Consider the following 26,765-nt stretch of genomic DNA (forward strand, 5'->3'; position numbering starts at 1 on the left):
AGGCGGGTCGGGCAGGACTCGATCTCTTTGGTACACAAGGGAGGCCCTCAGTTTCCCATTTCACCGCCTGAAAAATCACTGCCCACCCCACCTCCCTGGGTGGTGAGCCGGCTGGGATGATGCTAAAATGATATAGCTCTAGATCATCTAAATTGGAATAATTAAAAAGGACTCTCTTCTTCATGTGCCAGTGGATTCGAAATGACAGAGGCTGGAAAATGAAAAGAAGTTTATGGGAATAATGCCCAGTCCTTCTCTCCACGCAGCCTTGGTCTCCAAGAGCCAGTGTTCCACTCATGGATAGTAACCTATCTTCCCTCCCTTAAATTCCCTTTACTGTCGCTGTTGGCACCTGACATTAAGTGGGTCAAGGGAAGGAGAAGGTTAAAAAACTGGCACCTGAAAACTTTGCATTCTTTTAAGGGCCCAGTGGGAGAGAGAGGCTAAAGCAAATGTCTATAGTAAATTTAAAAATAAGCATGGACGTAAGTTAACCAGCATATGCACTGTCCAGATGCTGCAGGTAAAAGTGGAAGCACCACGGGCTCCTGTTCGGGGTGGTCTGGATTGTAGTCTCATTGGCTCGACTGGCTACATGTCCTAGGAAGACATTTCAGAATGGATACAGCCCATCCCCCAGGGCAAGTGACAGCAAACCATATTTTTTTCTAATGAAGATCACAAACTATAGGAAAACACGCTCAAAGGCTACAGAGAACTAAATACAAAGTTACTTCCCCCAGAAAATTAAAATAACTCCATATACCTGGTTTATAAGTTAGGAACTGCAAAATAAGAAATCACTAAAGATAAGAAGTTCTCAATCTTAAAAAAAAGAAAAAAGAAAAGAAGTTCTCAATCTATAACTAGTTTACGACTTAGGAGGCTGGTAAGAAAAGAAAGTACCAAAAGTCATTTGTTATAATGGAGAACCAGGGCACCCCCGGGCAGTTAGGACCCTGTGGGGAAGTGACTCATCCCAAGGCAACAGTAGCAGAAACCAGAGCCAGAGCTCAGGACTGTACACTCCCATGTTACCTCCCAGGAAGTGGCCTTGGAAGGCTGAGAAAGGTGAGAAAGGTCTCAACCCATTACAGAAGAGGCTAGAGGAGGAGATACAGATGGGAGGTAAAGAAAGAGATGAAAACTTGGGGGCATAGGGGAGCACCGACAGAGAATGAACGAACGCATATTAACTCATTCATTCAAAGCAGTAGCCTTTCAAGTATATTAACTCAAAACAGAATAATCCTAGGAAGCTACTGCTTACCCTTTCAATTGTTCAACGGCTCTAGGTCTTAAATCTTGGAAAAGTCAGCTCTTAACGGCTGAAATGGGGGAGAGGGAATTATCCTGTGGGTTTCTGGCAAAAGCAGTTATACCTGTGGGCTGAAAGATATCAAGCTAAGAACCACAGGTTCCCAACTCCTAAGGCAGACATGATGAGACATCTGGCCGCTTGTTCAGTTCTAAGCAAAATACTGCATACAGCTGCTGTAGAGGCGTCTCATTGGTAGACCAGCAAGCCGCAGCATTTGGCTGTTAGCAGTCCACATCTGCTACTAATAAGGATTAGTCAGTAATTTTCTAAACCATCACGTTGGTAAGTTTTCTGTAACAAGTTATTAGCCTTTCAAAGAGAGGACTTTGTGCTGGTTCCACCCAGCTTTCTTCTCTTTCACCAGACACTTGTTTAGTGTGATAACATCTCATCAGCTTTCAAGTAACTTGACTTTTCTTGGCTTCATGAGCTATCCTACAGTTCAAGGTGTGTTCTCCTTAATGGAGAAACTATTTGGAATGTGTAACTCCCCTGAGACTCAAAAGCACAACATTCTTCGCAAGCAGTTGTCCTGAAGTTAACAGTAACCTGGACAGAGTTGTCAGGCCATCAACAGCAAGGTGCCTTGAAGGTGTAGAAAAAGGCATCGTCTCACCCTTTTATTTCCTCCCGAGTGCAGTCTTTCTCCCTTGCATCCATCCTGTTTATCAGGATGATACATTAACCACCCGTGGTGGGAGGGAGCTGTCCTGACCAACCACCTTCCATTCTCATGGATTTCACCAGCTTTAATGCCTGGCTCTTCAGTCCTGTATTTCTCTGCCAGTGACAAGACTGGCAGCCTGGGATGCGCCAACTTCTTCACTCTAAATTGCAAAACAAAGCAGGGAATCTGTGAGTTAGCTGATTTGCAAGTCACCTTGTAAACACTTGTTTTTGTGTACCTATTCTCTCCCCCAGGTAGTTACCTGGCTGCCATCCTGACAGGGCCTGATGTGCTGCTCCTCCAGCAACCAATGCTCCTTCCTTCACTCTTAAACAAATCAGCTTATTTTGTACCATAAAAAACACACAACTCAAAACAAAAGCTTTCATTGAGCAGGAACCACAGAGCCTCGGGGTAATTACGGCGGGAGAGTCGATAGTCACTCAGAATCAGCATCAGGTCCACAGGTGTGTCTACAAGCGTCCACGAGATGCCTTCAAATGGAGCCAACTCAGGATTTAGATAAAAGGGGCCACACTTCCGTCTCTAGAGGTTGGCTGAAATGTTCCCAATGTAAGACCATCTCGAAGTAAAAGGTATCTAGGCCTGTGGATATTCTTCCCACATCACCAACTCCAAACAACAGTTTACTGAATAATCACACAAACCAACATGTACTGGACCCAGCCGAATGTATGTCTACACAGATTCTTCCACCCGCAACCCCAGCAGCTGAGAAATCAGGGGCTCAGGATGGTGAGGGGTTTGATTAGGTCCCACGGGGGAGGGGGCGGGGTCACAATCTGAGCACAGATGCACCTACTCCAGAGCCTGTATTCGTAATTATTTTGCTAAAGTACTTCTCTCTGTAACAGAAATTCTACACAACAGAAGATATTTAGATCACATCACGGAGCCTTGGCATTTTCTCCTCCATCTATTCCTGGAAAGACCTTTCCATTTAGCTTCAGTGTGAATACTAATTTCCAACTTATCAAAATCCAGGCTTGAAGTACCAATCCTCTGGTAAAAAAGGGAGACATAATTAGAAAGCTTTAATGAAACTGGAAAGAGGGAAAACACTCAAGGTTGGTTGACTTTTTAAAAATAACATTTTCATAGATCGCAGGGTTGGAAGTTTGTAACCAAGGTTAGCTAACCTCGTTCTCACCACAGGCAGGATGGCTTAGGTCATCCCAGGAGGAGGAAGGTCCACGCAGGTTGAAAAGCTCTTACTGTATCCTTCCTACCTACCTACCTACCTACCATGAGGCAAGTCCTGAGGAGCGCTTGTGTGGTTGAGGCTCTGCAGCTTTTGGGAGAAAGGTACAGCACACATGGAAACTAGTAACAATATAAATCAACTCAGTTTCCATAAGCATAACCATCCAACCCCTGGAAAGAAGCACATGAGGCCCGGGCTGCAATGCCAGTCTTCATCAGAAAATAAATTTATTATTGATAGTGAGTGAAGTCAGGTGTCAGTATTCACGATAGAGAAGCAGTTGTATAAGCCAAAGTTGCCTTTATGTTGATAAAAAATGCCTTATTTCACTTGTAATCATAAACATTATTCCAGTAAAAGAGGGACATTTTCTCTCCTTTTTGTCTTCTTTACATGATCGTCATAAGTTAAAATGAAACAGCTCTTATAGTCAAGGGAGAAAGGAAGCAGAAGCCCAACATGCACAGTCTGGATACTACGCCAGCACCGAGGGCCTGGATGGAGGTATCCTGCCCTCTCCTCCCCACTCCCATCTCCTCATCCCTGGTCCCACCCGCAAGCTTTGCCGGAGTGGAGGTTCACCAAGTGATGGAGCTTGGTCAGAAGAGAAAGTTGGACAGAAAGTACGAAAGGTAGAAAGGGTTGCCCACTCGTTGTCATCACAGCCGGCGTTACTAACACTGTGGCGTGTCCTTTGTGGCTGATCCCTGATCTAGCTAGGCCTCAGCTTTCCGTTCTTGTTGAATAACTGTGATGCACTTCTGTTCACTCTGCTCCCAGTGCTGCTCTTCATCGGCTTTTCTCTAAACAGGTTACTTTCTTACAAGGAAAAAATATGTCCCACCACCTCTGGAATCAATGTTGACGGAGTTTTGCTTGTTCTGAAAGTGGCTTTTATCCTCCCTTCTCAATCATGCTCTGCAAGAGAAAGAGAAAGTGTAAGTTTTACCCCCAGAAGGAGGGACCAGAAAACGGCAGCAAGGACTTAGTATCATTTGTACTGTTTTCCAAAGATCGACTTCAAAAACACACAAAGCAAGGCATACACCTCCTGGTCTCAAAATATCACTGCCTTTATTATTAATTTTTTAATATATTTTATTGATTTTAGAGAGGAAGGGAGAGGGAGAGAAAGATAGAAACATCAATGATGAGAGAGAATCATTGATTGGCTGCCTCCTGCACACCCCCTACCGGGGATCGAGCCTGCAACCCAGGCATGTGCCCTTGGCCGGAATCGAACCTGGGACCCTTCAGTCCGCAGGCTGACACTCTATCCATTGAGCCAAACCAGTTAGGGCAAAATATCACTGCCTTTAATGGACACCACTGCTTAACCGTGCACAATCTCCAAATGACCGCTCCCCGCCCACATCCAGCTGAACCCTGAGGGGGGTGCAAAGGCCTGGACCATGAGGTGGGTGGGGGGGTGGCAGTGCATGTGCCATCTCACTCCTCGGTCATTTGAAATGTATGGAAGCATCTCTGGTGGCCACAGGGACTGGGGGAAGACCGGGGGGGGGGGGGGGGGTGCGGTAAGGGAGGTGTAGAGGGCAGAGATTAAACCCCAAGGGCTCTGAGAGGAATCTCAGCTGAAGACGGGATTCTCTCCCCGACAGAGAACGTCTGCCCACTGCAGGCAGGACGCACATGCTCCTGAGCTTGTGATGCTGGGCAAAGTTACCCAGGTATCTGTTCCCAAAATGTTGCAGAAACATCCCCTACCATCTATTTAGCCATTTATTTTTGCAGGTGAGGAGTCGCTGACGTACATCACTGCGTAAGGTTTAAGGTGCACAGCACATTGGTTTGATTTATATACTCTGTGAAATGATCACCACAACAGGTTTAGCTAACATCCATCATCTCATAGATACAATAAAAGGAAAACAAAAACAAAAAATGTCTCCTTGTGATGAGAACTCTCTCAACAGCTTTCCCGCATACAGCAGTGTTAGCTCTCCTGTCCATGTTGTACATTACGTCACTGGAAGTCTGGACCTTTTGACCACCTTTCTCCAGGCCCTGCCTATGGTAACCACATATCTGATCTCCTTTTCTATGAGTTTGGTCTGTTTTGTTTAAATTCTACATATGAGTGATATCATGGTATTTGTATTTCTCTGACTTATTTCACTTAGCCTAATGCCTTCAAGGTCCGTCCTTGTTGTCACAAATGGTAGGATTTCCTAGGTGTGTATTTTTATGGCTAAATATTACACTATTGTGTATTATCACAACTTCTCTATCCATTCTTCCATCAATGAACACCGAGGTTGTGTCCATGCCGTGGGCCACTGTGAATGATGCCGCTATAAGCATGGAAGTGCAGACATCTTCTCAAGTTAAGCGTATTCATTTTCTTTGGATATATACCTAGAAGTGAAATTGCTGGATCATACGGTAGTTCTATTTTTAATTTTTTGAGGAATCTTCATACTGTTTTTCATAATGCCTGAGGCAATTTACATTCCCACCAACAGTGCACAAGGCTTTCCTCTTCATCACATATTTGTCAGCATTTGTTGTAATTCCCTATTGACTAACGATGTTGAGCATCTTTTCATATACCTGTTAACCATTCATACATCTTTTTTAGAAAACTGTCTGTGCAGGTCTTTTGCCCATTTATTAGATGATTTTTTATTTTTTGCTATTGAGTAGTATGAGTTCTTTATTTACTTTCAATATTAACTACTTATCAGATATATGGTTTGCAAACAGTTTTCCCCATTTCATATGCTGGGTTTTTTTTTTTATTTTCTTAATGGTCTCTTTTGCTGTACAGCTTTTCAGATTGATGTAGTCCCACTTAATGTGTTTTTTTATTGTGTTGTTTGTGTTTTAGGTGTGATTCCCAAAAAATCATTACCAAGACCCATGTCAACGATCTTTTCCCCTGTGTTTTCTTCTAGGAGTTTCATGCTTTAAGGTCTTACATTTGATTCTTTAATCCACTTCAGTTAATTTTTTAAGTAGTGTAAGAGAGGAGTCAAGTTTCATTCTTTTACCTGTGAATATCCAATTTCCCCAGCACCATTTATTGAAGAGACTGTCTTTTCTCCATTGAGCATTCTTGGGCCCCTTGTCAAATATTGGTTGACCATGCTGGGTTTATTTCTGGGCTCTCAATTCCGTTCCACTGGTCTACTTATCTGTTTTTATGCCAGTACCACACTGTTTGATTACTGTAACTTTGTGATAGAGCTTGAAATCAGACAGTGTAATTCTCCTACCTTATTCTTCTTTCTCAGGATTGCTTGGACTATTGGGAGTCTTTTGTGGTTCTTCGCAAATTTTAGGATTTCTTTTTTTTATTATTTCTGTAAAAAAATATACCATTGGAATTCTGATAGTGATTGCACAGAATCTACAGACGACTTTTGGAAGTATTGGCATCTTAACAAATTTAATTCTCCCAACCCATGAACATAAGACAGCTTTTCATTTATTTGTGTCTTCTTTGGTTTCCTTCATCAATGTCTTGTAATTTTCAGAGTAGAGATCTTTCACGTCACTGGTGAAAATAGATTTATTCCTAAGTATTTTATGATTTTTTTTGTTATTTGTTTTTTATTAATTTTTATTTTTTAAATATTTTTATTGATTTCAGGGAGGAAGGGAGAGGGAGAAAGAGATAGAAATATCAATGAGGAGAGAGAATCACTGATTGGCTGCCTCCTGCATGCCCCACACTGGGGATCAAGCTGCAACCTGGGCATGTGTTCTGACTGGGAATTGAACCGTGACCTCCTGGTTCATAGGTCGATGCTCAATCACTGAGCCATGCCAGCCCGGCAGTATTTTATTTTTTGATACTATTATAAATGTGACCAATCTCTTTTTTCCCCCCAGAATATTCATTGTTAATATGTAGAAAACATTACTGATTTTTGTGTGTTAATTTTGTATACTGCATCTTTACTGAATTTAGCTTTAATACATTATTATGACTCTTTAGAATTTTCTATATATAAATCCTAGCCAGGAAGAATTCTTAATCATCAGATTAAAACTCTATAACCAGATGTAGCCAGGTATACAGCCTCTATTCTTAAGAATCTTTTTTTTTTTTTTTTTTCAGTTGATCCGCAGCCTAGCCAGGATCTCTAGCCGGGAACTCCAGCCAAGTTCTGGTCAGGATCTCCAGCGAAGTTCTTGTTAGGATCTCCAGCCAAGTTCTGGTCCCAGGTTCTGGTCAGGTTCTCTTGCCATGTTCTATCCAGGTTCTGTCTCTAGATTCTTCAGCCAGGTTCTCTCACTAGGTTCTGTTTCTAGGTTCTGTCTCTAGGTTCTCTCACTAGGTTCTGTTTCTAGGTTCTGTCTCTAGGTTCTCTCACTAGGTTCTGTTTCTAGGTTCTCTATTCTTAAGAATCTTAAAAAAAGGCAAGAGTGATCTTTTTCCTTTTAGTTTTGAAATTACTCAGTAAGAAGAAGTTAGGTCAGGTCCAAGGTTGCCTCTAATCTGTTCATGCCTTCTTCCCGCATCTCTTCTATCCAGCCCTTCACGAAGGTCCTAGCAGGTACCCACTGCACTGACTTAGGTGCTATGGGGAAACCAATATACATGCTCATGGAAAACTAAGGTGTGACACAGAGTAATTACTTGTGATTTTTAAACATATTTGCTAAATATGTGCTAAAATTATTTCACTGAATAATACACACAAACAGTATAAAATTCAAGAAGAACAAAAGAATATACAACCAAATGCAATTTTTTCCTTCCTGTTTCCTCGTTTCTTGAGTATGCTTCCAGGAAAGTGGTTCTGCCCAGGAGAGGCCAGCTCTGTAGCTGAGCAATCAGAAGAGGCAACTCAATGATCCTGCAGGACGGACAGAATATAGAGAAAAGGAAGAGGCGTAGGGCTGGGACAGGCCAGGCTGGGAGGCAGTGAAAAGACTCAGATGGGAATAAGCCCATATGTATGGAGGCCGGAGGAAAGAGACAGGCCTGGCTAGAGGAAAGGGTGGGTGCTCAGGATATACCAGAGAAGTAAGAGGGGCCCAGAGTGAAGGCTATCCTGACACCCTGAGCATAATGAAGCCAACAGAGAAGAGTCTGGAGGAAGAAAGACCAGGGAGGAGGCAGATTAGAAACCAAGCAAGGGAGGGGATAAGAGAGAGAGCCATAAAAACATGGGAACAAAAAGAGACGGTGAGACCTAAGTTGTGGTGGATCCTCAGTGGCAGGGAGATTGGATCCTCAGAGAAACCGGGAAATCAGTGAGAGGAGACACACTGGAAATGAGGAAGATGACTTAAGTTTGGGGCTTGTGAGTCTGGAATGACCTCATAGAAATGTCTAGAACAGTGGTCGGCAAACTGCGGCTCGAGAGCCACATGCGGCTCTTTGGCCCCTTGAGTGTGGCCACGAAGTTTCAATCGCACTGTACATGTGCACCCGCACGTGGTATTTTTTCACAGGGGTTGCCTAAGACCATCGGAAAACACATATATAATTACATACTGTTTTTGTGATTAATCACTATGCTTTAATTATGTTCAATTTGTAACAATGAAATTGGGGGTCACCACAACATGAGGAACTGTATTAAAGGGTCGCGGCATTAGGAAGGTTGAGAACCACTGGTCTAGAAGGAAGTGCAGGCTTGGGAAAAGAGGTCAAAGGTCTTTAGAGATGAAGATTTAAGGTCAAGAAAAAAAGACTGAAATAAAGGGACAGAACAGAAAGAGTGGAAGGACAAATAAGTGTGTGGGTCACAAAAGTACTGGATGGCTCACCCTGAATCTCAATGATCATAGGTTTCTAAGAAGTCCATGCCCACGGGGTACAAAAGAAGATCAGATATAAAAGCAGGCAAGCTAGTGTGGAGAGAACTCACATAGGATGGTCAGGAAAGGCAATGAGGGGAAAAAGGAGACATATGTAATACTTTCAACAATAAAGAATTTTTTTAAAAAAGACAATGGCATGGTCACAGAGGTCCTCAAACTTTTTAAAAAGGGGGCCAGTTCACTGTCCCTCAGACATTCCACACATGCGCACTGCGGGCCCGGGACAAATTGGCTGCTAAGCAGAACAGGCAGAGGCAGCAAAAACACCCGGCGGGCCGGATAAATGTTTTTGGCGGGCCGCATGTGGCCCGAGGGCCGTAGTTTGAGGACGCCTGGTCAAGAAGGAAGTAAATCAGAGAGCCAGCTGCATCGAGAGAAAACAGGAAGGACTAAGCAAACCAGGCCAAATGCTGCTCAGCAGAGGTCAGTGCTGTGGAACCACACCTGACTGCGAGGCTCCTCTCCAGCCCACCATTCAGGAAGCTCTGTGCTTGTTGGGAAAATTAAAAACTGAGCACCTAGCATGAAGAATCAGACCAGGCAATGCCACACATCATAGCATCGCATTTATCCTCATCCTCCCCCTCCCCACTCCCCACCCCACCCCTCTGTGGCTTGATCTGAGTGCAACTTTCTCCAACTACATGGACTGGAAACTATAAATTCTAGATACATAGACACCCTTGCCACAACATTATATATTAATACAAAACGGAAGTCAGTATAAAGCCGATCTATACTGAGCCCATCTACGGGTATTGAATTATTAACGGAAACAATTACTCTATGAGTGAAGCCGTTTTACATTTTGGGGTTATACACTCACTGCTTTCCTTAACTTGCCAATGGGAACTTGACGCTGTTGTCTGCCCGGTCAAGATTACATGGCTGGGCCTTGCTCTACCGTTTAGATCTTACGGTTATAGCGACAACCATATGATAATCAACAAGAGAAAAATTCTGATTTGTCCTAAATTAAATCACAGTGGCTGGGAGAGAAACACAGTGTGTTCACCAGCTCACAGCTGTGGGCAGCTAACAGTGGACTGCTCACATTCCTGTGCAGGGTGGAGCTGTGAACTGACTTCTGTTGCGACCACCAGTCACCCCATCCTGCAGGTGCGTGAACTTCTGGACCGTGGCCCACAACCAACCAAAAGTAGTCAGTACCTTCTCTTACGGACTCTGCACTGTTCCACTTCATCTCTTCCCGTCTGCCTTATCGGTAGTCAATGTAAATTGTCTCAAAACAAATCACACCTTTCTTCCGCAAGACACCACTCGATTATAAAAGGGCTCATGGACTTCAGGACGGGGGACTTGCTGTCTTCTCCATCCAGCCTGCTGCTGATGGTGTGGACCATGGACCCAGGATCCGGTCCTCTTCTGGCTAGCATCTGGCTCAATAACCCTTTCTTTTAATAAAGCCTAGGCCATGGAAGTTTTTTTTTATTTAACAAATGTACCCCCTTTCAACTGTTGCAAAATAATCAGCAGTGATCCCACTATAATTAAAGCTACAGTTAGTATTATTCTAGAATCTGGGGGGTCTTTTTACTGTTCTTCTCCCTGCAGCTCCAACCAAACACAGAGGGCAATTTTCCAGCCACCTCAGGTGGTGGTAAGAATGTCAGACTCTCCTTAAGAGGGAAGGTGAGCCCAGCTGGTGTGGTCTGACATAAGGCACCAGAAGAACACTCTGAACAAACAGGAGACACAGTAAGTACCCACACTCACAAAATGCCGACACATGCTTTACAGTCCGGTTGGTTCATGGATGATTCTTTGAAGACACAAGGGGAAAACCTGTGTCTCCCAGGGCTGGTCTACACACATGTTATATTGTCAAACTGCCTTCAGTTGCCACCAAGGGGGGCAGAGGTGGTACCAAACGCCTCCCTTCCGTCACAGACATTAACAAATGCAAGGTCAAGTAGAATTTCTAAAAAAGATGAATAGGTAAAACACCCTGAGTGATTACTGTATCACCTTCTGCAGTGAAACCTGCGAACACCCAGACCCGAGGGCCTCTGGGTGAGGGGATCCCCAGACTGGCAGGGTCTGTCACGTGGTGGCCGCCTTTATAGGTCCTCCTGTAGTCGCTGTATGGGTCCTGTAAGCAGCTGCTGTTGGGCTGAGTTTCAACACCACATAACTTTACCACCGCATAAATTAACATAGGAAATTCCCGAAGAATGGGGAGAATATCTGCAAATTATAAAAAATCGCTTCCTTCATTTAAGGAATGGTTAAGACTTAATATACAGAAAGAAATTCCTTGCATTTGTTCATCATTCTCATTTGGGACCTGCATAAACCCCTTTACAGACAACTGGAGAAATTTCCAAAGGAGGCCCGGGTTCGCATCAATGCTGCTCTTTCCTTCTGCTTCCTGCTGCCCAGGAAGGGACACGGCAGCTCCCACAGTCAGACAGAGCAGGGCCGGGAGACCAGAGACTGTGTGCCAATTCCACTTACTAAAACGATCTTAACTGTGTTTCTCAAATAGTTCTGTGACACAGTAATCTTGTCAACTGGTTCCCGAATTACAGCGGCATGTTGGCTATTGGCTGAAGCTATATAGTTAGGAGACACTGTGGCCACCCTGGATTGCTAAACAATCGCCACAAAGAGAATAAAAATAGTTTTCTTTTTCTCTAAAGGATACCATTCAGTCTCTGGCTGAGCTTCCCCAGTGTCTCGCCAAGACTTCAAAAGCCCTAATAAAGCCGGGTAGGGAAGCAGGAAGGCTTCCAGGGAAAGGGTCATGGGGAACCCAAAAGGGGAACATGTCCTGGGTGCACTCGAGTTTTACTGAGGAGGGACGGGAGAGTGGGGGGTGGATGAGAATGGAGCGAGTAGTAAAGAGAGAATGAGACGATTGTGAGATTGAAGCAAAAGTGATCGATAAATTCAATTTAGGAGAAGCACAAAGCGAGCTTTGCCGGTGCGACAAGTACTGCTCCTGACCACCTGAAGATCTGATTAGCTAACTCATTTTGTTTTCAATATCGGGCCTGATTCCCCCCCAGCAAGGGCTGTTCTTTCTTCCTGCTCTGGAGGAAACACAAGTTAACTTTTTTATGCCTAGATCTTGTTCCACATCTTCTATGATAATGCTCTGCGTAATATTCAAATTCAGTGACAAGCAACGAACTGTTTATGCAGTTGGCTGCCACAACAGACACATTAACTGCAGGCCTGACCTGAAGGGTAAGCACTACAAAAGAAATGCCTATTAAGAGAGATCGAAGTCTATTACCATGGTAGCATTTCTTCTATTAAACCCCGATTTTCAAAAAGGAAAGGTCATAAAGCAACTATTACTCTCAGAAAGTGGTTTAGAAAAGGATTCCTATGACGGAAGGGGCTGAGCTAACAATTTAGTTTGGAATTTAGTTTGCTTTGATGTGGCTCCAAATTCAAAGGGCGGTGACCTTGAAGGACGTGAAATCTATGTGGCCTATCCCTGTGTCACCCTGAGCACGGGCAGCCCGGCTGGATGACTGGTGGATGCCAGCGGGTGGTGCTGATAAAGAAGCCCTCAAACAATATAAAACCTGCTCCTGCAGGTCTTCCCAAAAGTCAACCTCAGGCTTTATCTCTGCTCCCTGACGGTGGGCGTCTGTGGCATCTGAACCAAGTGCACAGGACAGGGGTCCTGGGCTCAGAGGACGAGCAGGGTGACTAAAGCAGCAGAGCCAAGGGAGGGTCCAGTCACCATGTGGGCTGGCCAGGGCACTGGGTTACCATGGCTGGGAGCCTCTTTCCTCCCTCCCGCCCATAAAACTGGGCGTGGCTCCTCAGCCAGGGCACCACAGTTTCAATGGTCAGGGGAGGAGAGAGGAGAACTTTTTCAGGGGCTCCCGCCTTCTGTCCAAGACATCTTCTGATTCGTTCCTAGGCCGAACCAGGAACTCCTCCCTAGGATCTATCTGATCAGACCTCTGCTTAGATCAGGTCAGCAGCGACAGACAGGGGCAGCTCCTCATCTCCCGAAAGAGAGAGAACAAAGACTGGGCAGGGCCTCGAAAAGGTTGTCTCCAGGGCAGTGCAGGCCAGTGAGCTCCAGCGCTCTGTGGACAGTCACTTGGGGAACCTGTTCAAAGTTCCAACGTCCAAGATCAGAATCAGAATCTCCAGGGACGGGGCCAGGCATGCGAGTTTTAAATGAACTCCCCAGGTGACTGTGATGCTCACCAGCACGTGAGACCCGATCCTGCAGGGCAGAGCGCACTGGTCTGGCGACAGGATTGAGCTATTCTGGTCTGCACTCCGCCCCAGCTACACAGCACTGGGACTCCTGGCGCTGAGTTTCCAAGTGAAAAGACGCGATCAGGTTACACGATCTGAGGTCTGTCTAGTTCCACCAGCCTATAGTCTATCAAATCATTTGCGTTTATAGTTGGCCTGAAAATGATGATAAAGTGCGGCCTGCTCTGGCACCACACCAGGCTTTTCTTTCAAGAATTCTGATTTCTAAAGAGATAACGACCACTATGTTTTCAAGCCCTCTTCAGACTCAAATAATGGGGCAGTATTCGAGCCCTGGTCTAACACAATCCAAGTTAGAGAGAGAGAAACTACAGTGTCTTTAAGAAAGCTGGCACATTCTGCCGCAGGAACCTCCTCCACGTGCACCGAGCCTAAGGCTTCCGAACTGGAGGCTAACCCGGGACGGGAGGCGCTAGCCTTTGATGAAGTAACTTCATGTTCGGATCTCACTTATCAGGGTCTTGACCCCATGTTCCCACTACAGCTGGACGAGGGATCGGCGGGAAGTAGACACACCCGGGAGGGGCTTCCTTCTTCAGCCAGCTGCTTGCCTGCCTATGGCCCACTTGTTGAATTCAACCTCTGCCATGGTTCATCGACTCCTGCCTGGCTCCATCACCTGCCTCCGGGCTGCACCTGCCTCTGTTCTCTGGGCATCTCCTGGGTCTGGCCCTTGCATCTTGTCCTGGACTTTCTTTGGCTCTTCTGCTCTGACCTCACAGTCCCTCACCACCCGTGGCACACAGGGTGAAAGCCACTGCAGTCCAGAGGGGCCTAGGGTGGCTCAGGTACTCCGCCTGCATTTCCGAATGCACTTGATTAGCCAGTAGCCTACACTCTGCCAGGCAGCGCTGAGATTCCCATTTTTCACTTCACTGACTTAGGAGAGACTTGGAAACTGTTTTCACCCCCTCCCAAGTTCATTCTGCCACCTTGCTTCCCCGGGGCTGACAGGTGTACAACTTCCCAGGAAAGGGTGCAGCTGTGGGAGGCCAGACGACAGGCAGACCGATGGGAAATGCAGCTGTGCTTCCGGAGTGAAAGCTTCTGGCTGACAGCAGAATCGAACAGGCTGGAGGCCCCCAGAGCAAGGGTGCTGCTGGTACCCACGAGCCACAGCTCCTCACATCAAAGTGCTCACCAACAGGTGTGCCTGTGTGCACCGCCGCCTGCTCTCACAGGTGGACGGAGAATTGTCCTAGGTAACAGAGGAAGGCCCTCGCGCATCACCTAGTTCAACCCTTAATTTCCCAAGGAAGCAACTGAAAACCCGGTCGCCATGACCAGGCTGGTGTTGGCTACAGCACTTCCCACAAACTACCCTCCAGTGAACCAGAGAATGCTCCCAGGAGTCCAGCCGGCTCCGTAGGTTTCTGTCAGTATCAGCAGGGCTGAGACAGAGCCAGAACGCTTAGAATCACTACCTCCCTCACCCCCCAGGAGCTGGATTCTGCAAGCAAATTGAGGGACAGTGAGTGGGGTGTCCCACGGAGCACAGGAATGCAGATCTTCTGAGAGCAAGCCCTTTCCACACACACCCTTTTTATAAACAGCACCTGGGCACATTTGGGCCACTAGTGGACAATTACTACTGGCTTCCCACCTCTGCCTCCCTCCAGTCTCCTGTAAGGTAGGTGAATGAAGATTAAATGGGAATTGGGTTTTAACGGTAAAGAGCAGGTAGTTCAATCTTAGGGAGTTTTTACAAGCTGTGGGGCTAAGCAGATATGAGAAATAAAAGACATAGAAGTCTACCAATTGACATCCCCTTACATTTTTAAATGTTGTATCTCATCTAGCTGGCCAGTAGCTTTTAAGTCTTTGATATAATAATTATAGCAATTTAATATCTCTTTACCTCCGTGAAGACACATACTTATTATATTGGAAGTAACAGTCTAAATGTCTCCTGTCAACCCATGAGGAACTGTTCAAGAATAGCTGAAAAAAGACTGATGTGAATCCGTGGATGACTAAGAAAGGAGAAAAGTAGGGCTAAGGAATATCCGGAAATCTTCCTATCATTAAAGTCTATTAGTCTCAGAACAATGCCCCAAGGACACCAGTGAAAGCCCCATCTTATGAGTCATTTAAAAGTGGAATGGACTTGGCTGTTGGAATTATTCCAAGGGGAAAACTCATGCACTACACCGGAAATGGACAGGGCAACCTAATGGGCTGTTGTCATGGTCAGTGCTTTCTATGTTGGCATGTCTAGCCTGCTCTTTGGATGTAACAAGGAAACATAAGAAGGGGGGGGGGCCCAGGCAGGAACTGTAGTAGATGACCAGGACCAGATGTCCTGTCAGAGACTCTTCTAACAACGGGAGCGCTGGGGACAGCACTCAGACTAACTCGACAAGGAGAAAAAGGAAAGGTGGTATCAGAGTAAGAGTACACACCAAGTGCCGATATAACTCCCTGTGGCCATTCTGGCAAGGATTTAAAATGGGGCTGTGAGGAACTACCCCTTTGCTTGCCCCTCTGCAATTCCACTCCCCATTGGTTACCCTCAGCCTCTAGAACAAACTACTTAGTTTGATCTTCACGGTGTTTCCCTTCAAGTCATGATTACTGTACGCATTTTCCCTCATTGCCTTATATCTGTATTGGTGGAAGATGGATGCACCTTCATGCACCCAACTCAAAAGTCAAACACTATTTTTAAATTTTTTGTTTTGATGGCAAGGTATATTTTGGTTTAGTTGTTAAATTTAACATCATGACTTCCCTGGGTTTCAATTCTCTCAACTGTAAAATGAAGAGAACAAAATCATCTCTCTTTACATCTCAGGTTGTCATCAAAAACAAGCAAGAGGCCGTGGCTGGGTGGCTCGGTTGGTTAGCGCGTCATCCCGTGCACCGAAAGGTTTGATTCCCGGTCAGGGCACATGCCTGGGTGGCGGGCTTGATCCCTGGTGGGGGCTCGTTCGGGAGGAAACTGATCGATGTTTCTCTCGTACCTCCCTCTTCCTCTCTCTGAAATCAGTAAAACATATCCTCGGGTAAGGATAAACAAACAAACACCAAAAAAACAAAAGAATGGATGTGAAATCACCTTGAAATCTAAAGTACTATAGAAAGAAATACAAGGTATTAATGTTTCTTGGTTCTTGCCCATTTCAGTGTTGCCCATTTTAGGATAAAAACGTTTTGTGGACATACATATTTTTAATATTAGCAGTGTTATACTCCCTAATACCTGAAAGTAAGAGTGATCAAAACAATAGGTGCTGGAAAGATGTTTGCTGAAAACAGTGTTAAATCATATTGCAGGTTGGGTAGGGGGACAGGAGGGTCTCGGAATCGCTACTAATAATCTGATGCTTTTGTCCAATCCATTCAGATGGTTTCAGCATGAAATATACAACTGAGTAGAAAAGGAAACAATAAGATTTATGAATACTGTATATAAATGTAATCCTCACAACAACACTGGAGATAACATTGCCCCAATTCACATACGAGAAAAATCAAGGCCCAAGGTCAGAGAGCTAGTAAGAGACACAGCTCGGATATAAACTCGGATCTGCACTTGAACTCTCAATTGTCCCACATGGCCTATCTGATTGTGTCGCAAGGTAACTTTGTTTTATTCCATAGATGTATGTCATCGATCTCATGGGGCTATGTGAGGATGATTCAACACATCAGACAGGCAGGATGGAGTCAATACCCCAGACGTCTCTGCAGCTGCCACTACAGTGATGCTACAGGTCACGCTGGGGAGATGGGCACCTGCGTTAGACACCAGCCCCAAAACATCCACTTTATCACGGCCATTCCTAGCCCGGCTGCCACCTCCACCTCCATACAGCATTGATATCAGGTCAGAAAAGCCCATGCGCCAACTTGCAGGTCCCAAATGCTCCGTTGGTATTAATATTGGATGCCAGGCTTGTTAAGAGCCTATCAGAAGCTGCTTTTGCAAATACAATGTACGAACAACAACATCAACATTATTTCTACTGAAGACCTTTAAAGAAAAAAATCCCGGGCGTACTATTAAGAGCTATACAAGTGTCACTACGAGCAAGAAATAGAAAAAAGCCTCAAGCCATCAGGCTTTCAAAGACAACATAGGCTTTTAATACATCTTGGTAACAGTAGTCCTCCCTTATCTGCAATATGTTCCAGTACTTCCAGGGGATGCACATTTTGTCTAATGGATTAGACAAAAGCACCACAGATATACTATAGTTTCTTCCTATACACATATACATACCTATGAGAACATTTAATTTATAAATTAGACACAGTGAGTAACAACTACTAATAAAATTAAACAATTATAGCAATTTACTGCAATAAAAGGTATGTGAATGTGGTCTCCCTATATCTCTCTCTCAAAACATCTTATTGTACTGTATGTACAGTGTGAATGCACTGGACAAAGGGACGATTCCCGTCTCAGGAAGAATGGAGTGGGATGGCCCAAAGTTTCATCACACTACTCAGAACAGTGCAATTTAAAACTTAAGAATCGTCACTCACTTCTGGAATTTTGCATGTAGTATTTTCAGACCGCGGCTGACCGCGGGTGACTGAAACTGTGGCAAGCGAAACCGTGGCTGAGGAGGACCACTAGCATTGCCATTATTGCCCAGCTATGCAGGTAATACCAATCCTCCCATCAGAAGGGATGTTAGAAATTTATGCTAAGTGGTATTATTATAACTACGGCAAATCAGACTGCAGAAAGGCATGCTGTGTAGCTCAAGCACCAGATTTAGTTGGGCTAGAACGTCAACTCCAGGGAGTTTAGCAGCAGAAAGAATCAAGGTTTCCAACAATTTCTATCTCAGAACAGCCTACATGCAACTGTTAAATCAGTTAAATGATAGGCAATTATTGACCGGCCAGAATTGATAATTGGCTTCAGAGTTCATCATGAGCATTCTAAAGTACATAAATGAGAGAAAACACATGTCCTGTGAACATCACCTTATTCTGAACATGAAGGGTCCAGAGAAGAATACAGCTCTGGTATAAAAAGTGATGGAAATATTTCCTAAATCCTGCTCCTGGGCTCACTTTCCCTGCCAAGTGAGTAGACTCTACCAACTGGTAGAAGATTGAATGGTAAGTTTTTGTTTTAGTTTTTTGTTTGTTTTAAACCAGGCTCTCCACATGACTACTTGCTGCTTATAGACCCAAAGCTGCTGGCCCCTGAACTTGTATCATTCTTCATTGCTGGCTTTGAGTATTGGCCCAGAAATAGGGAGCAATGACCTTGAAGACACAATTATTATAGAGGACAAAAGTTCAGAACGACTGGGAAAAGTATTATTGTAGTAAGAATCTTTTTTTTTTTTCTTTCTGAAAGTAAGGAGTTGAGCACAAGGCGAATACAGGCTCTTACAAACATCTGGATGGAAGTTGATTACAGCCTAACCGACTTGTCACGGCAATTCTTGATGATGACGACTAGTTTGGTTTATAAAGCTTTTTCACACATATTAGCCCATGACATCCTTACCACTGTGCCATGACACTGGGCACGCTTCCACTGGTGCCGGGAGCAGCTGCACACCCACCTGTTTGGCCTGATTGACACAGCGCATGTACTGGCTGGCCAGCGCAGAGCAGCTGAGGGTCTGCTGGGTGTTCTGGCGGTAGCACTGGAGAATCTTGGCCTGCAGATCCGCACAGACCGGGTGAACCTCATACCGCCTGAAAAAAAAAACAGGGATCGCTGAGGCAGATGGTCTTCAGTCAGAGTAAAGGTCGAGGCCAAAGAATGTATAAAACATTAAATAAGATAAATGTTTCAAATGTAGAAAACAAAGTTCAAGAGAAATCATTTTCTTCGACCTTGAAGAATACACAAGGTAAACAATTTCTCTGAAATTAATTCCATTAGCTGACACAACCACAAACCTCTCTGGACACTAAAACCTTCCCGCCAGACCGAAGCCCGGACCAGGCAAATGGCGCTCATACTCTTGGGCACAGCCAGCCGGACCAGAAGCCCGGGAGCCGTACCTTCCTTCTTCCACCCCAACACCCACCGGGTCACAAAGTTCGACCCCCTACATTCTGGTTTCTTTCCCCATACACACTGTCCGCACATTTCTATCCTGGATTCTGTGACCTCCCAACTGCACTCTCTGTCTCTCAGCTTTCACCTCCAGCTCCTGCCTTCCAGAAGGTTCTAATACATAAATCTGAGACAGCCTCTCTCCCTCCAGCTTTCTAAATAAAATGCAAGGTCAACCGGCAGGTCTTCATTGGGTTCCTGCCGACTCTTTAGCCTTCATTCCCCACGTGCTGCAGCCTGACCAAACCATTTCCGGGTTTGGTTCTCACGTGTCCCTTCACATCTTAGCTCATGTGGTTCTTGATTTCGGGAATGCTCTGCCCCCAAACTCCCATCCATACATGTGGAAAATACCTATACGTCTTTTAAGTGTAACTGTCTCTATACAGCTTTCACTCCCTCTCCCATCATGGTAGAGTCTACCCCTCTCTAAGGTGAACCCCACTGACCTTGTATTAACGTCTTTCAGTCTTTCACCGGGCACTTAATGCTGACTATAGTCTATGTACACTATGCGCACTTACTAGCCTACATTTACTAGGATGCAAATCCCAAGGAGAACTGTCTTATTTTCTTTGTGACCTCAGCTACTGAAAAGGATACCTCTCAGAGAAGCCATGCAATTAGTAGTTGAGAATACAAATGGGTGGAGAGAAAAAAAAAATTTTAATTCCTAGGCTCACATTTTACTAATTATATATAGTTACAAATCTCAAATTTTAGTTAGATTGCTTTCAGTGAATATGCAGTACCTAGCTTAAGTGCTTCCAAAAAAGTTTATCATATAGACTTGAGAAATGATAATAACAAAATAAATCAAATGAATTATACAAACCAAAATGAAATAGTCTTAAGATGGTAGAGGAACTTTGATTATAAGAACTAAACACACAGAAAACACATACTATTAACACTTTTAATCTAGAAATTCATATTTTTTCTTCAAATTAGTTTTACTTAATACAAAAGGCTTCCAGTCTCTCATACCAGTTCTTTTTTTGAAATTTAAATTTTGTCATTGCTATAGTAATCTGGAAATAGCATTATTTTAAATTTAATGGATTCTAAAAAACCCCTAGAGAACACAGGAGGACTATATCTCATCAATAAGGAAACCCCTGGGTGACAATTTGTCTCCTCATTACTTTTATCCAACACACTAAACCAATATATATTTTGCTACAATAGAAAACTGAAATGCAAACCACGTTACTGGTCCCCGAGGGAATTTACTTTTTACTACCCTCTAAGGAAAGTAGACACACAGGGGAAAAATAATCCCACAAATTTTACATAGCTTTGCTTTTACTTTTTTATTCATTCCCTCACTGCTCTGCCAAATATCTAAGAAGAGAACTGAAATCCAATCCCAGGAGTTTCAATTCTCTTTAAGATTTCAAAGTTCAGATGTCTGTGGATTTTTCTGGACATGGATTTCCTTAATCCCCTGCCGTGAGCATCAGCATCTAAAAGGAGTCAGCTGTGCTTCCAAGAGAGGAGGCCCAGACTTCAGCAAGACACACATCTGGGTAAAGGCTGAGTGAAATATGACTTCGAAGAGGTCAGCCCAAACTCGCACACACGCGACTAATGCCCATATTAGTTCCCAGGAAAGCAGGAGTATAAACACATTTATACTCCTAGTGTTGAGGAACATCCTCTGCCCAACATATCCTAGCTTTAAAAGGGGAATGGGGAGAGGAGGCGAGAACAACTCTGACCAGATATATAGCCCTTCCCTGTTACCTAGAAGAAAAAACTGTGAAGAATGAGCTTCCACACTCTGCACATCAGACAGAAGAGGGGCTTTTTGCTTTTAAAAAGACATTCACAGTGGGACTCATCTAATGCTATGAACTCCTTAGAAAGAGGTCATTTAAGTTGTATAAAAGTATTTCCCTGCGTTGAGCTATTTATTATGCAAGTTAAAGTCCATGAGTTATTTATCTTTTGAAATGTGTCAAAACATACTTTTACCACAAATCAATGCTACTCACTCCCAGGGCCCTTGACTTCCTATCCAGTGGTCTGGAGCGTGAGCGTGTGTGTGTGTGTGTGTGTGTGTGTGCGCACGCGCGTTAAGATATCTGAAAAATTTTTTGTATACTTTTCAACCTGTATTGGCGAGTAGATGGCAGAAAGCGGGGAAGGAGTGGAGGATCAACATAACTGTTCCCCAGTTCCTGGAGGAGACTCTGGCACATTTTTCTTGGAATAATCTATAGGGCAAAGCGCTGCCTCGTATTGATCTGCAATGCTTGTTATGCTGCCCTAATGCAACATTTTCACTTTGGGAAAATGCTAAATGAGATTACGGTCTAACATTAGAAAGCCATAAAACACAAGCCATGGCACCTTCCATTCAGGAAAAGGATTTCAAAGACATTTCCAATACGCATTATGGTAAACTTCCATACAGTCTTTGTGTCAGCAATTGATTTTTATTGACGGCTTTCATTCCTGCTGATGGAAAAAGCCTCTATGAGGCAAAAATAACAAAAGGCAGACTTTCAAGATACCTAAGAAGATAAATTAAATCTTCGCTGCAAGAGACATTTAAACAAATCAATTACTTTGCATGGAAATAAGAATTTAGAAAGAAACAGTGAAGGACAAATGTTAAGAGAAAGATAAAATATAAATTTGAGAATTCAGAATAATAATAAAGAAGTGAGGGACAGAGTAGCTATCCCAAAACACATTTAGCAAAAAGAAATTGGTGAAATATAATCAACATTTTAAAATATATATTCATCGAAAACAATGAAGAAAAATATCCACCTTTGAGACAGCATGGAGGGACCTGGAAAGTATTATGATAAGCGAAATAAGCCAGTCAGAGAAAGACAAACATCACATGATCTCACTCATATGTGGAATCTAATGCACAAAATAAACTGATAAACAAAACAGATCCAGAGACATAGAAGCATGGAATGGAACAAAATGACAGATCTCAGAGGAAGGAGAAGAGATTAACCAAAGAACTTATATGTATATATGCATAACCCATTGACACACACAATAGTGTGGTGAAGGCCTTGGGGCGGGGGGAGGGGGGGGGGCAGAGAGTGGTTAATGGCAGAAAAAAAGGGGACATCTGTAATACTTTCAACAACAAAGATAAATTAAAACAAACAAATAAACAAAAACATGAAACAGTCCAGTTTAGTGGTTACTTGATGGATCCTTTCACATGTGATTACAATACTATTTTGTTATAGTATTAATGTAATAAAATAATGCTAATACTAATATTCATTTAAAAGGCAGCTAAGAAAATATAGCCAAGTATTTTTTTCATGATGCTGACAGGCCCACTGAGAAACTTTGGAAAAAGAATAAAGATACACATCTAGGCTCTTTCTAATTTTTCAGTGCTTAAAATAACATGGCGATAAATTATTACTATTGTTTCTGGTGATTTTTGTGCAATAGCTTCCGGTAAGATGAATTAATTGGTCAAAGAGAAATGAAAACACTGCTGTAAAATGAAGCGGAGAGCAGCAGTGTTCAGAGCCCCCCGCCTTGAGCCCCGACTCTTGTTTTATACTCCAGTACTTGTTTAGAGCTGTTGGTTTCGCGGCTGCCTCTCCTACTTGTATGTCTTTGAAACTTCTTCAATGTGGGTCTGAGCTCTATATTCCCAAGGAAACTACTTAACCATCTTTTTAGTTCGACCAGTATAAATGGCTATAACAAGGTAACTTCAGAGAAAGAAAAAATATGGAAACAGCTCTCCTCATACCATTCCCCACACAGAAGACCAGAGAAGTCCTCTAATTAATGACAGTTAGCAGCCATAATTCCTAAAGCTCTTGGGCACACAAAAGTCATTCATTATAAGTGCATAAAAAAAGGATCCTTCTCCTATATTTGGACCAGTAAGTACCCTGAGCTGGGGAAGGGGAGAGAGGGGACAGAGAGAAAGGCAGGGGAGGATGGATGGATGGATGGATGGATGGATATGAGAACAGCTGGCACTAAAAGGATAATTCTGATTTTCAACAGGTTGCGACAGACAATGCATCTTTCATGGGATCTGGTGGTCTCATAAAACGGTATCTACCACATTAAAAGCAGGCACACAACACTGCCATGCTGAGTTAAATCTTGAGCTCTAATGTCTGTGGCACAATGCAAGACCTCTAATTTTATTCTCTACTAAAGGTTTCCTTCAATGTTAAGCCCAGTGGTCAGGATTTCTGCTTTTCTTTTACAACACAAACTAAAGCTACTGAGCACATTTCCAATATTTAAAAATATGTAATAACATCCTCATTTCTCTTATCATTGCAATAAAGCTATTATAAAATGCATTATAAGGGAAGTATTTCTCAAATGTATTCTATTAACATTAACATTTTTTAATTTTAAATTTTACCCTAAATTACAATATTCTAATATTAGTTCTCAGAATAAAATGTAAAGTCTCTAACAATGCAAGATCTGAAAACCGACTTAATTTCAAGCTTCTCTGACATTCTTAATAACTGCTAACCATCTTTGTTAATGATGTAGCTATTTGAGCTGTAATCAAATTTCTACAATTACATTTCAGAGGTCAACTCTCTCCAAAAGTTTTCTTTGCTTCAATTTGTCTCCAGACACTTTGCTATAAAATCTTAAAAAATAAAAACATAAAACCAGAAGGCTTTTTTAAACATTTATTTTCTAAAATGATGAATGCTAGCTGTGAGGCTGTGTATCATCTCAACACAAAAACACCGGAGGGGCCTCTATTGTTATGAGGAGGGAACACTGGCTTTGGCTACACCTGGACCAGCACTTAGTTCAATGAACCCATCAAGCTGATAGGAGATGGTTACTCACCATGAGTGTCATACCACTCAACCAGGAGATTCAACTTGAGTGTGGTAAAAAGAGAAACTCAGCTTCAGACAGAGTCTACAGAATTCTATTCTATAAACTCAAGGCCTCAAAGAGGACTATTTATAAAAATATTTGTAATATTAAACCACTGTGGACTCGGGGGAAAGATGTCCGAACCACAGCTCACTAATGTGGATGCAAAGGAGGCAGTGACCTCCAAGCAGGGAGAGCACTGCCAGTCTTCCTCCAGTTTTTAGGATCCCGAGAGTAAAAGTCATTCAGCCAGGAAGATCCCAAAGACAGGACTTCTGGTTACCCACCCAAATGAGACAAACAATGCAGGGCTGTACACACAAAGGTACACTGCTCTTAGACCAAGAGGCCTCACGTACACCAGTATCTGAGCAAGAACACACTAGAATACACGGTGAATAAAAACTTTCCAATTTTGCAACACATGTTTCTTCCTTATTCAGTAATATTGGCTACTTGGAAATAATGGGGCAGTTAGGGCAAACTTATGAGAGGAGTGGGAATGTGGAGGCTGGTGGGGTTGGCTGGCACTGTCACTCTGCAATGGGGATCCCCAGTGCCTGGCTCCTTTTCCTGAGCAGGAGACCCTTACTCTATTCCTCACAGAGAACCCTGTAGCACCTTGCCCACCTCCCCATACTCTGGGTGGGATCCTGCTAAGTGGGCTCACCCTGCCAAGGTCTGGATGTAAAAGAATAAGGCCATCTGACTCTTGTTTAATAAATAATTTCTTAAAATCTGGTGACTTAGGCTAAACACAACTTAAATGTTAGTAAAAAATTTTTCCAGAAAATCTTTCCAAGTAATAATGTCTTTGACAAGAAATATTAATTCAGTTGAGAAGATATGACTGAAGTCAGGCATCTGGTATGAGGCAGAAAAAAAAAAATCAATAAGTTGGCCGATTTCTATTTTCCACCATACCGTGGTATCCTTGGCATATCTGGGCTATGTGCTACAAGGTTTATATCTCTAAAAGGTAAGATAGCCCGGCTGGTGTGGCTCAGTGGTTGAGCATCGACCTATGGACCAGGAAGTCATGGTTTGATTCCCGGGCATGTGTGTGGGCTCAATCCCCAGTAGGGGGTGTGCAGGAGGCAGCTGATCAATGATTCTCTCTCACCATTGATATTTCTATCCCTCTCCTTCTTCTCCCTTCCTCTCTGAAATCAATCAGCATCATGTACAAGGCAGAACTGAGATGGCAGGAAAGTAGTAAATAAGAAAATGGGCAGGAAAGAAAGGGAGGCCGTGGGTTATGTCAGTTCAATATCCTTTACTGAGTGCCTATTATATGCCAGGCTGTGCATGTGTGTGAATGCATGTGTGTGCGTACATATGCATGCATGTGCATATGTGGTAGTGTGTGTGTGCATGTACGCGTGTGTGTGTGTGTGTAGGGCAGAGGGAGAGACCGCCATCCACAAGAGCTGCTTCAATGGCATGTACCAGGCAGTGAGGAAAATACGAAAGTGGGGGATTGAATTGGATGGAGCTGATTGGAAAAGGTCTCAGATGAGATGCAAAAATCGCAGTCGGGTCTTGAAGACTGGGGAGAACCTCGGCAGTTAGGGTGAGATGGAAAGGCACTCCAGACAGAAAAGTGAAAGGAAGGCAGTGGAGGACAAGAGAAGAAAAGGTTGGAGTTAGAGGCAGTGCCATCATTAAGAGAATAAAGATTCCTATGGAAATTTACATAGAGATCAGAAAGCCAAACCACATTCGACAAGGACATGTTCTATAAGTAGACAAAGGAATTCCCATCAGTGCAGCAGTAAGGAAGGCTGTGCTCACAATGAAGTGGGTGGTCCATAGAAGCTGGGAATGACCCCGACTGAACCCCGACAAAGACTCAGGGACGTCAGTCCTATGCCTGCAGGAGAAGGAACTAAACTCTGCCAACAATCTGCATGAACCTGGAAGCAAACTCTCCCCAGGCCTCCAGACAAGAACCCACGCTGGCTGCCCCCTTGATGCCAGCGTTGTGAGACCCTAAAAGTACAGCACTTGGTTATGACCCCCTGGACATGAGGCCTACAGAACTGTGAGACAGGCCATAAATGCCTTTTGTGTTAAGCCACTAAAAAAAAAAGTGTGCTCAGAAGTTGAGTACATAGAGAAGGTTGTGTGAAAAAAGGAGTTTTCAACAGGCTTTTAAAGAAAGGCAAAAGGAGCAGAAAGCAGGCGGGGGGTGGGGGGGGGGGGGGGTCCAATACACGCAGACGTGACGTGACTGAGGAGAAAGAATGGATCTATTGGTTAAAACCGAAAGTCCACATACAGAATCTGAAACGTGAGGTTGGGAGTGCAGGAGGAGTGGAAGGAGACTGATTGGTGGAAAACCTCAGGAGCCAGACGAGGCATCTGAGAGTATGGGAATTCTTCTTGGTAAGAAAGGGAGCAGGGAATGGAAAAAAGGATTCTCCTCTCAAAGGTGTCAGGCATTGGTGACAGAGAACAGACACAGGCATGGAAATGGGGTGCACAGGGGTGTCTCAGAAGGTGCAGGGGACCCCTTCACAGGAGATGCTCAAGGGCGGCAAGGAACAGGCCAGAGACCCTCCTATACCCC

At 43.9% G+C, this 26,765-nt stretch overlaps 1 protein-coding gene across 2 annotated transcripts in view; it reads right to left on the reverse strand.

Annotated features, from left to right (window-relative positions):
• Positions 1 to 3,410: 3,410 nt before the first annotated feature.
• Positions 3,411 to 26,765, reverse strand: part of CHCHD3 (coiled-coil-helix-coiled-coil-helix domain containing 3) — a 269,949-nt gene continuing 246,594 nt past the window's right edge. For both annotated transcript variants that reach the window (XM_070423916.1, XM_070423918.1), the window contains 2 exons: positions 18,825 to 18,960; positions 3,411 to 4,131 (listed from right to left, as the gene is read on the reverse strand). In XM_070423916.1, the coding sequence (XP_070280017.1) occupies positions 4,108 to 4,131; positions 18,825 to 18,960 (160 nt within the window). In that variant the 3' untranslated portion in view covers positions 3,411 to 4,107. The remainder of the gene's footprint in view (positions 4,132 to 18,824; positions 18,961 to 26,765) is intronic.

The sequence above is a fragment of the Myotis yumanensis genome, unplaced genomic scaffold (genome assembly GCF_028538775.1).
Source record: "Myotis yumanensis isolate MYYU_CA2020_CCGP unplaced genomic scaffold, mMyoYum1.0.hap1 SCAF_9, whole genome shotgun sequence".
Taxonomy (NCBI): Eukaryota; Metazoa; Chordata; class Mammalia; order Chiroptera; family Vespertilionidae; genus Myotis; species Myotis yumanensis.